At 35.1% G+C, this 12,329-nt stretch overlaps 1 protein-coding gene across 2 annotated transcripts in view; it reads left to right on the top strand.

The window, feature by feature from the left end:
• Positions 1-12,329, top strand: part of LOC124082292 (UDP-glucuronosyltransferase 2A2) — a 48,900-nt gene that overhangs the window by 27,905 nt on the left and 8,666 nt on the right. For both annotated transcript variants that reach the window (XM_058574054.1, XM_046428754.2), the window contains one exon: positions 10,912-11,060. In XM_058574054.1, coding sequence (XP_058430037.1) covers positions 10,912-11,060 — 149 coding nt within the window. The remainder of the gene's footprint in view (positions 1-10,911; positions 11,061-12,329) is intronic.

Below are 12,329 nucleotides of genomic sequence, written 5' to 3'. Positions count from 1 at the left end.
ACCGTACCCTTTAATTCACTTAACCTTATTCACCTCTAAAGACCACTTCTACAAATAGAGTCAGGTTTCAACAAGGGAATTTGGGGAAACACAACTGAGTCCATCACATCATTTTCCTTTTCATATATACATCCCATTGATGCTTTTTATTTATACAGAATGGTATGTCTCATTGTGGCATATTTGTATATACATAAGAATGTAATTTAATCAGTTTTACTCACCAATACCTCCCCCACCCTCTCCTCTTCTTTCTCCTGGATCCCCTTTCTCTATGCATGGTCTGTCTTCTACATGCATGGTAGTCCCTCTTCCTTCTTTCCCATTTTCTTTTCACTCCAGCTTCCACATATGACAGAAAACAATACTTTTCTCTCTGAATCTGACTTATTTCACTCAGAATTATGGTTGGTAGTTCCACCGGTTTTCCAGCAAATAACATAGTAAATGTTCATCTGATGATGGACACCTAAGCTGATCCCATAATTTGACTATTGTGAATTATGCTGCAATAAATATGAGAATTCATGTATCACTGTAGTATGCTGATTCTAATTCTTCCAGATAATTAAGGAGTATTATAGCTGGATCATATGACGTTTTTATTTTAAACTTTTTGAGGAACATTCACACTGATTTCTGTGGTAGCTATCCCAATTTATATCCTCACAAACAGTGCATAAGAATTTATTTTCCCGGCATCCTCATCAGCATTCATTGTTATTTGTATTCTTTTTTTTTTTAATTTTTTATTGTTGGCTGTTCAAAACATTACATAGTTCTTGATATATCATATTTCACAATTTGATTCAAGTGGGTTATGAGCTCCCATTTTTACCCCATATACAGATTGCAGAATCACATCAGTTACACATCCATTGATTTACATATTGCCATACTAGTGTCTGTTGTATTCTGCTGCCTTTCCTATCCTCTACTATCCCCCCTCCCCTCCCCTCCCCTCCCCTCCCCTCTTCTCTCTCTGCTCCCTCTACTGACATTCGTTTGTCCCCCTTATATTATTTTTCCCCTTCCCCTCACTTCCTCTTGTATGTACTTTTGTATAACTCTGAGGGTCTCCTTCCATTTCCATGCATTTTCCCTTCTATCTCCCTTTCCCTCCCACCTCTCATCCCTGTTTAATGTTAATCTTTTTCTCCTGCTCTTCGTCCCTACTCTGTTCTTAGTTACTCTCCTTATATCAAAGAAGACATTTGGCATTTGTTTTTTAGGGATTGGCTAGCTTCACTTAGCATAATCTGCTCTAATGCCATCCATTTCCCTGTAAATTCTATGATTTTGTCATTTTTTAATGCAGAGTAATACTCCATTGTGTATAAATGCCACATTTTTTTTATCCATTCATCCATTGAAGGGCATCTAGGTTGGTTCCACAGTCTAGCTATTGTGAATTGTGCTGCTATGAACATCGATGTAGCAGTGTCCCTGTAGCATGCTCTTTTTAGGTCTTTAGGGAATAGACCGAGAAGGGGAATAGCTGGGTCAAATGGTGGCTCCATTCCCAGCTTTCCAAGAAATCTCCATACTGCTTTCCAAATTGGCTGCACCAATTTGCAGTCCCACCAGCAATGTACAAGTGTACCCTTTTCCCCACATCCTCGCCAGCACTTGTTGTTGTTTGACTTCATAATGGCTGCCAATCTAACTGGAGTGAGATGGTATCTTAGGGTGGTTTTGATTTGCATTTCTCTGACTGCTAGAGATGGTGAGCATTTTTTCATGTACTTGTTGATTGATTGTATGTCCTCCTCTGAGAAGTGTCTGTTCAGGTCCTTGGCCCATTTGTTGATTGGGTTGTTTGTTCTCTTATTGTCTAATTTTTGGAGTTCTTTGTATACTCTGGATATTAGGGCTCTATCTGAAGTGTGAGGAGTAAAGATTTGTTCCCAGGAAGTAGGCTCTCTATTTACCTCTCTTATTGTATCTTTTGCTGAGAAAAAACTTTTTAGTTTGAGTAAGTCCCATTTGTTGATTCTAGTTATTGACTTTTGTGCTATGGGTGTCCTATTGAGGAATTTGGAGCCCGACCCCACCGTATGTAGATCGTAGCCAACTTTTTCTTCTATCAGACGGCGTGTCTCTGATTTGATATCAAGCTCCTTGATCCATTTTGAATTAACTTTTGTGCATGGCGAGAGAAAGGGATTCAGTTTCATTTTGTTGCATATGGATTTCCAGTTTTCCCAGCACCATTTGTTGAAGATGCTATCCTTCCTCCATTGCATGCTTTTAGCCCCTTTATCAAATATAAGGTAGTTGTAGTTTTGTGGATTGGTTTCTGTGTCCTCTATTCTGTACCATTGGTCCACCCGCCTGTTTTGGTACCAGTACCATGCTGTTTTTGTTACTATTGCTCTGTAGTATAGTTTGAAGTCTGGTATCGCTATACCGCCTGATTCACACTTCCTGCTTAGCATTGTTTTTGATATTCTGGGTCTTTTGTTTTTCCATATGAATTTCATGATTGCTTTCTCTATTTCTACAAGAAATGCCGTTGGGATTTTGATTGGCATTGCATTAAACCTATAGAGAACTTTTGGTAATATCGCCATTTTGATGATGTTAGTTCTGCCTTTCCATGAACAGGGTATATTTTTCCATCTTCTAAGATCTTCTTCTATTTCTCTCTTTAGGGTTCTGTAGTTTTCATTGTATAAGTCTTTCACCTCTTTTGTTAGGTTGATTCCCAAGTATTTTATTTTTTTTGAAGATATTGTGAATGGAGTGGTTGTCCTCATTTCCATTTCAGAGGATTTGTCGCTGATATACAGGAATGCCTTTGATTTATGCGTGTTGATTTTATATCCTGCCACTTTGCTGAATTCATTTATTAGCTCTAATAGTTTCTTTGTAGAGCCTTTTGGGTCTGCTAGGTATAGAATCATGTCATCTGCAAATAGTGATAATTTAAGTTCTTCTTTTCCTATTTTGATGCCTTTAATTTCTTTCGTCTGTCTAATTGCTCTGGCCAGTGTTTCGAGAACTATGTTGAACAGAAGTGGTGAGAGAGGGCATCCCTGTCTTGTTCCAGATTTTAGAGGGAATGCCTTCAATTTTTCTCCATTCAGAATGATGCTAACCTGAGGCTTAGCATAGATTGCTTTTACAATATTGAGGTATGTTCCTGTTATCCCTAGTTTTTCTAGAGTTTTGAACATAAAGGGATGCTGTACTTTGTCGAATGCTTTTTCCGCATCTATCGAGATGATCATATGGTTCTTATTTTAAGTCTATTGATGTGGTGAATAACATTTATTGATTTCCGTATATTGAACCAGCCTTGCATCCCAGGGATGAATCCTACTTGATCATGGTGCACAATTTTTTTGATATGTTCTGTATCTGATTCGCCAGAATTTTATTGAGGATTTTTGCATCTAGGTTCATTAGAGATATTGGTCTGTAGTTTTCTTTCTTTGAAGTGTCTTTGTCTGGTTTAGGTATCAGGGTGATGTTGGCCTCGTAGAATGAATTTGGAAGTTCTCCCTCTTTTTCTATTTCCCGAAGTAGCTTGAAAAGTATTGGTATTAGTTCCTCTTTAAAGGTTTTGTAAAACTCTGCTGTATACCCATCCGGTCCTGGGCTTTTCTTAGTTGGTAGTCTTTTGATGATTTCTTCTATTTCCTCAATTGATATTGGTCTGTTTAGGTTGTCTATATCCTCCTGACTCAATCTGGGCAGATCATATGACTTAAGAAATTTATCTATGCCTTCACTATCTTCTAATTTATTGGGTATAAGGATTCAAAATAATTTTTGATTATCTTCTGTATTTCTGAAGTGTCTGTTGTGATATTCTTGATGATTGCCATTCTGATGAAATCTCAGTGTAGTTTTGATTTGCATTTCCCTGATTGCCAAAGATGTTGAATAGTTTTTCATGTAATTGTTGCCCACCAATTTATTGATTGAGTTTTTTGTTTGTTTGGGTTTTTGTTTTTGTTTTTGTTTAATTCTTTGCATATTCTGGTTACTAATCATCTGTTGAAGAAGTTGCTGGTAAAGATGTTCTACCATTCTGTCAGTTTTCTCTTCACTCTGTTCATTGTTTCTCTTATTGTGCAGAGGCTTTTTAATTTGATGCCATCCCATTTATTGACCCTTGCTCTTATTTCCTAAGCCATAGAGAAATCTGTAGGTTGAAATGTTTTTCCCAAACAGTTTTAAAGCTTTTGCTCTTATATTTAAATCTTTAATACATTGTGAGTTCTCCTTTGTACATGGTGAGAGAGAGGGATCTAGTATCATTCTTCTATATGTGGATATTCAGTTCTCCCAGCCCAATTGTTAAATAGGCTTTTTTTTTCCACCAATATGTATTTTTGCCAGCTTTGTCAAGGATCACATGACTGTATCTGTATGAGTTTGTCTTCGTGTCTTCTATTCTGTTCTGTTGGTCTACGCTGTTTGTCTGTTTTTATGCCAGTACCATGCTATTTTGGGTACCATGACTCTGTAGTGTATTTTCAAATAGGGTCTTGTGATGCCTCATGTATTGCTCTTTTTGCCTAAGATTGCTTGGGATATTCTGGGTCTTTTGTTCTTTCACATAAATTTAGGATGATTGTTTCTAGTTCTGTGAAGAATATCCTTGGTATTTAGATGAAAACTTCATTGAATCTGCTAATTGCTTTTAGCAATATGGCCATTTCAATGCTATTAATTCTGCCTATTCATGAATATTCCAAGTCTTGCCATCTTCTAAAGTCATCTTGAATTTATTTCTTCAGTGTACTGTAATTTTCATTATAGAGGTCATAACTGTCTTGGTTAGTTTATTCCAAGATATGTAATTTTAAAGCTCTTGTGAATGGGATTTCTTTCCTGATTTCTTTATGAGCAGATTCATTATTGATTTTTGTATGTTGTTACTATGATGAATTTGTTTAATAGCTCTAGAAGTCTTCTGGTGGAACCTGTAGGGTCACCTATGTATAAGAGGATTATATTATCTGCAAATATGGATAATTTGACTTATGTTATTCTCTTTGTGTTACTTATGTATTTATGTTGCCTAATCCCTGTGGATAAAATTTCAAGGAATAGATTGAATATGAGTGGTAAAAGTGAACATCCTTTTCTTTTCCTGATTTTAAGGAAAATACTTTCCATTTTTTCCCATTCAGTATGATATCAGTTTCTGTTTTTTCATGCACAGCCTTTATTATTTCAAGGTAAATAATAAAGTTTTCTCAGTTTTATCATGAAGGTTTGTTAAATTTTGTTGAGTGCTCTTCTGCATTTTGAAATAAGCATGTGGTTTTTGTCCTTTGTTCTTTTTATGTTGTGTATTACATTTATCAATTTGTGCATATTACACTGATTTTCTAACAGATATATTGTTTCATAGAACTAATGCTAAAGTTGCCCCATTTATAAATTCTTAGCTTTTAGACAAGGTTTTAAACTAAATTTATACTGCAATAGTTTCTGAGTAAGTAATTTAACATCTAGTATATTGGAAATAAGATACATGAGACCATGATCTTGGCTTTAATTCTACCTTCAGAGACAAACGGAAGAGATAGAACCATGAATATATCACTGTAAAATTTTGGTATATAGGGTTATGAATGAAGCCTTCTGGGAACACATATATTTAAGGTAAGCAGAAACAGAAATGTTATCTTAGCAGACTAAAATGAGGGGAATTCTTCATCAAGCAAAGTATGTACTGAAAATGTCACACATCTTTGTACTTGGGGACTCTCTTGTGATAGCAAAGTTTTAGTAAAATGTTAGCAAATAATTGCTCTGATAAAAAGAAGAAATTGTCTTTCATTTTCTCCATTCATATGGCTTAAGGAGACTGAATATCTATCCCTATCTTTTCACCCTGGTGAAAAGATATAGTGTGTGTTTAACACTATATGATTATTGCTTCTGATTTCCTAATTTCAACTTTTTTCTGACTTACTAATAGTTATCTCTTTTTCTCCTAACTAATCTTATATTTTTAATAAGACTGTTAAAACATGATATTCTTTATGAAGAGGTTCATTTATAATCTGTAGTCCATAGGTAATGAATGATACTAGATTATATCAATGTCAAAACAGTAAACAATTTAAAATAAAATAGTAGGCATTCTTGTTTCTAAATATATCTGGTTATAGGCTCAGATTTTGTAATGGGCACAAGTTGTACACCGACCTTGTTGTGTCATGTTTTTACACATTGTTTTCCATTTTACTTGGGTTCCATTAAACAATAAATATTTTCCACTTCAGTATCCACTGTAAGCAATTAAATTTTCTATATCCACCACTCTACAGACAATGATGGGCCTAACTGCATATTTAGTAAGGATTAAACTATTCTATTATATAAAGAAAACCACCCTTCAGTGACAGAAAGTACTCATAAAAACTGGGAAACTTTATTTTGTTTGAACATTGAGTGGAAGAAAAGTGATTTACTTTTTCCTCTTCAAATTGCCTGATTTCTTAATTTTCTATGTGGACTTCCTACTTATATGTGGACATACTCTCTGGACTGCAGCCACTAACAAACAGGATTCATATCAATGTTCAGAATGATCCTAAGATCAATATAATGCTTGCCTTGAAAACTTTAGTTAGTTCTTTTTTTTTCTTTTTTTAAAATTGATTTAAAAACCAATAAATGACAATGGAATGAATGCATTACAATTCTTATTACATATATGCAGCACAATTTTTCATATCTCTGGTTGTATATAAAGTATGTTGACACCAATTCGTGTCTTCATACATGTACTTTGGATGATGATGTCTATCATATTCCACCATCCTTGCTAATCCCCTATCCCCTCCTTTCCCCTTCCACCCCTCTGCCCTATCTAGAATTCATCAATTCCTCCCATGTTCTCCTCCCTATCCCACTGTGAGTCAGCCTCCTTCTATCAGAGAAAAGATTCGGCATTTGTTTTTTGGGGATTGGCTAACTTCAAGTAGAATTATCTTCTCCATCCATTTACCTGTAAATGCCATGATTTTCTTCTCTTTTATTGCTGAATAATATTCCATTGTATATATATGCCACATTTTTTTATCCATTCATCCATTGAAGTGCATCTAGGTTGGCTCCACAGTTTAGCTATTGTGAATTGTGCTGCTATAAAAATTGATGTGGCTGTGTCTCTGTAGTATGCTGTTTTTAAGGCTTTTGGGTATAAACCAAGGAGAGGGATAGCTGGGTCAAATGGTGGTTCCATTCTCAGTATTCCAAAGAATCTCCATATTGCTTTCCATATTGGCTGCACCAATTTGCATCCCACCAGAAATGTATGAATGTACCTTTTCCCCCCACATCTTTGCCAACACTTATTGTTGTTTGTTTTCATAATAGCTGCCATTCTCACTAGAGGGAGATGATACCTTAGTTTTGATTTGCATTTCTCAAATTGCTAGAGATTATGAACATTTTTTTCATATATTTGTTGATTGATTGTATATCAACTTTTGAGAAGTGTCTACTCAGGTCCTTGGCACATTTGTTGATTGGTTATTTGTTTTTTAGGTGCTTAGCTTTTTGAGTTCTTTATATACCCTAGAGATTAGTGCTCTATCTGATGTGTGAGTGGTAGAAATTTGCTCCCAGGATGTAGGCTCCCTGTTAACCTCACAGATTGTTTCTTTTGTTGAGAAGAAACTTTTTAGCTTGATTCCATACCATTTATTGATTCTTGGTTTTAATTCCTGTGCTATAGGAATCTTATTAAGGAAGTTGGAGACTAATCCCACATGATGAAGATTAGGGCCTACTTTGTCTTCTATTAACAGAGAGTCTCTGGTTTAATTCCTAGGTCCTTGATCCACTTTGAGTTGAGTTTTGTGCATGGTGAGAGATAGGGGTTTAATTTCATTTTCTTGCATATGGATTTCCAGCTTTCCCAGCACCATTTGTTGAAGATGCTATCTTTTCTCCAATACATGTTTTTGGCAACTTTGTCTAATATAAGATAATTGTAGTTTTGTGGGTTAGTCTCTGTGTCCTCTATTCTGTACCATTGGTCTACCAGTCTATTTTGGTGTCAATACGATGCTGTCTTTGTTACTATTGCTCTGTAGTATAGTTTGAGGTCTAGTATAGTGATGCCACTTGCTTCACTCTCCCTGCTAAGGATTACTTTACTTATTTTGGGTCTCCTATTTTTTCAGGTGAATTTTATGATTCCTTTTTCTATTTCTATGGGGAATGCCATTGGAATTTTGATCACAAAAGCTCAGGACTGGATGGATACACAGCTTAGTTAGCTTTTCTGTTCGATAATTTAATTTTTGGAATTGATAAATTCCCTTGTAAGTAACTGTGGATACCAATTTAATGATTAATTCAAACAATGGGTATTATTTTTTTTCAGTATCTAGCAAGGAAGATGTAAGAAAGTTAAGTACAAAGAAAGTTTGAAGTTTGGTACCATGACAGGCATTGATGGGAAGGCATAGGTTCAAGAATGATCAATGTCAGCCTCAGCAGGTTAGCAAGGCTCCAAGTAACTTAGCAAGAGTTTACCTCCAATAAAAAGTGCTGGGGATATAGCTCAGTGGTTAAGTGCCCCTGGGATCCATCTGTGGTAAAAAAGATATAAACCTTTGAGGTTTGTGTTGTCGTTGCTTTTTTATTTCTCTTTATCATAGGTGTTAGGGTTCCCCATTTTATTCAATTAAATTCAGTTCTTCTAGTGACTCAGGTAAAAACATAACTAAGATCATTGTACATCCAACTCTCTTTTTTTACAGTACATAAATAATCTGAATGGAGATCCTGTCAATTCTGTTCTCAAAGTATTTGTAAGATATGACAGCATCATATCATCCATTGTCAATATTCTAGTTTGTGCTACTATGATGTGTTGCCTACCATGAAACAATGGACTCCACAGTGTGAGCTGCAGTAAAAATATGCAACAAAACATCGTAAATGCACAGAAATTATTTCTCCCTCATGTAACTATCTACCTGAAGAAAATAAGTTCTACTCACAAAGTCATCCAGGAATCAAGAACTAATTATCTTAGTTCTTACAATAGTTTGTGATGCTGTTTTTGCCCAAATAATTGGACAAGGTTATTTGTATACTGACCTGAAAGAAAATGAAGGTAAAATGGAGAATACACTTTTAATTTTTTTAAAAAAGTGACCCAGAAATGTGCATATACATTTTCTCGCATTCCATTGGAAATAGAAACACCTAGATAGCCTAGAAATCATCTGTACATGTCAGTCTAGATAACATGTCACCTCAGAGATTGGTAAATGCCACCTACTAAATTTTTCTCTTGTCCACATAAATTACAGACAGGCATGTAGTAATTAATTCAAGTTACTAACAGGAGTTCTTCAAATTAAAAGCCATCTCATTAGACTTAGTTTTAAAATAATAGATGCAATCAATAACAATATTCACTTGACAGTTCATATTTTATAATTTATTAATTATATATCACATAATTGTCCAATGTTTATAACTATTTATATAAATAATATAATTACAATAAAAGAATTGATGGTAAATTTTAATTCAGTATTTTTATTTCACAATTCTTCAGTATAATTTTTAAAATTTATTATGAAATTATTTGCCAATTTTGTATGCATTTGTTCAAATTTATTTTCATTTTTCTTTGACTCTATGTATATAATTGTGATCACTGCTTTAAAAACACAATTTTACTGAAGAAGCTTGGTCTTCCTAAAAATTTGTTCTAGAACTTATGAACCTAAACTTCACCTAGGGAATTCATAATGAAGGCAGGATGTGGCACATATGAAATAAAGCATCTATTACTTGAAGTGTAGGGATCAAAACCAGGCCCTTGTACAGCTAGGCTCTACCACTGAGCTACATCCTCAGCCCAAAATAAAGGCACTTCTATGACACAAACATTCTGATGTAGAAGATGTGGAGAGAAGTTTTCATCCAATCTCTGAAAATTTCAAGTTGAGTTTCATTGGGCAATCTTTCTTCATTATCAAATTAAGACAATGATTACATGAACTCACACATATCTTCAAATACTACTAAGTAATGACTATTCAAAGAGGCTTTCTATCCCAGGAGTATATACTTACCAATTATGATTAGAATTCTTAGCAATAAAATATTCTTATTTGAGATTTTCTTTTCTCAGTTGCAAAACACATTTTCTTGTATGTAGAAAAGGTTGACTTTATTGACAAATACTCCTTCTTTTCCACAAAACTCCTAAAGTTAATACTTAGAATCTGTCCCTTTCAAAAAACATCATTTAAAGTTAACACTAGAATAAGTATATGATATTAATACTATTTATATTTGTATTGCACATATAAGGGGGGTATTGAGTGTGAATTAATCAGGAACTGTTTATTGAAAACATGATGATAAATCAATTTAAGTGATAAGATTTGATTCAGAAAAAAAGTTGGATTGAAATAGGTATGGGTTCTTCAACAATATGTTTGAATGAGACTATACAAGCTGTAAGACAGTCCTGTTCCTGAATAAAAACTGGGAAACTGGGAAATTTTTGAGAGGTGACTTGAATGAGGCTTATGTGATGGAGTTAATTTATCTTCTGCACTAAATTAAAGAGAAAGAACAAGTACTAAATCTCTCAATATTTGTAGTTAAAGTTTTGTTTCCTTCACTGTTATGAATCTATACTTACATATTAATCGTTTTTCATTGCCCCCAAGTCCTTTTTTTTTGTTTTCTCTTCTTTCTTCCCTTCTTTCCTCTCTCCCTTATCCCCTTCTTCCTTTTCTTCCTTCCTTTTAACATATAATCATTATAAGCATTCTAGAGGTCTTCATTCTTTTCCTTAATAGCTTATAAGGTAATCAGTGATGAATTTTTTGTTTTTTCCTAGCAAATATGGCAAATATGTGTATTAAATTTCTCCACGCAAATCTTCATTTTATCCAGGAAGACCCACTACATTATGTGAGACTATGGGCAAAGCTGAAATTTGGCTAATCCGGACATATTGGGATTTTGAATTTCCTCGTCCATACTTACCTAATTTTGAGTTTGTTGGAGGATTGCACTGTAAACCTGCCAAACCTTTACCTAAGGTATGTCTATGGTGATAAAATTGTCCCATTTTCCTTTAAAGTTCACAGCTCCAATAACAAAGATATGTTGTTGAATATTTTCAGTCTACCATTCCCAGGTCATTTTCTTCATCATAGGGGTCTTTTTTGAGTGATATTCGGTCTTTTGGATTTTACTTGAGAATTTAGCTGAAGAATAAAATAATTCGAGTAGTGTACTAAAAATACCTGTATCTTTAGTGTGGATACTGAGCAAAAGGACAGAAAGGAGAGCCATGGAATCACTAAGGAGACATTAAGATATTAATGTGAAACCTGATCACCAGGGACATTTTCCAAAGCAGTTGATTGAGAAAAATACCTTCGTGAGAATTCTTTGTGAATTGCACAGAATTTGATGAATAAGAAGAAATTAGTATTAAGGGAAGACATGGAATAAGGTAGCATTCTTAGATTTTAATCTGGGGGATTATTGCCTGGTAGTGACCTTTAGTATCATAGGAAACAGCTGGTAAAAAAAAAAAAAAAAAAAAAAAAAAAAAAAAAAAAAAAAAAAAAAAAAAACTCCACAGAGTTGATGATGAGTTTAGTTTTTGATCAAAATGGATTATCACGTGATTTCTGGAAACATTTGGGGTAGCACAAGGTCTCAGTATTGGTAGAAAGCATGAAAAATAGATTGACAGTTGTCAGCATACGGAAATAATAATTAAACTGAAAGACTCGCTGGGTGATGCCTGTAATCCCAGCAGCTCTTGGGGCTGAGTCAGGAAGATCACAAATTCAAAACCAGCCTCAGCCTAAGGCCCTCACTTCCTGGACTGTCTGACAACACAGTGCTGGACAGTCAGGGGCCGAAGCCTTCACTCCATGAGTTACTGGGTACAACCAGCTGAAGAGTTGCCCCCATCTCTCCCTCCTTCTTGGTCCTGCGGGCCAGTCCATGTGCTGAGGCAGCACTTGGTCACTCAAATACCTCAGCAAGCAGGCGAGAGACAGCAGAACCTCAGTTCCTGGGCAGTGGCTGCCCCGAGTGTTTCCTCCCAGCTCCCCAAAAGGGTCTCAGCCCTGTCCCTGGAAGACGTGGGAGGCAGCCTGGGGCCTTATGGAATTCTCTTAAAGAAAGATATTGTGAAGAAGCATTGAGAAAACATAAGAAGTCAAGTTTTCTCAAACATTGTGCCTGAGAAGAATGGATAAAGGAGAAAATTTCATGTCATAATGTCTTTGCAGTAATTTAAGTATAAAATATGCCTCTGCCAGTGAATGTGAAATCGTACCAGAGAAGAG

This window comes from Marmota monax, unplaced genomic scaffold (assembly GCF_021218885.2).
Source record: "Marmota monax isolate L192 unplaced genomic scaffold, Marmota_monax_Labrador192_F-V1.1 WCK01_AAM20220418_F8-fsc00132, whole genome shotgun sequence".
Taxonomy (NCBI): Eukaryota; Metazoa; Chordata; class Mammalia; order Rodentia; family Sciuridae; genus Marmota; species Marmota monax.
The sequence above is the reverse complement of the archived record's forward strand: the minus strand, read 5'-3'. Positions and strand labels throughout refer to the sequence as shown.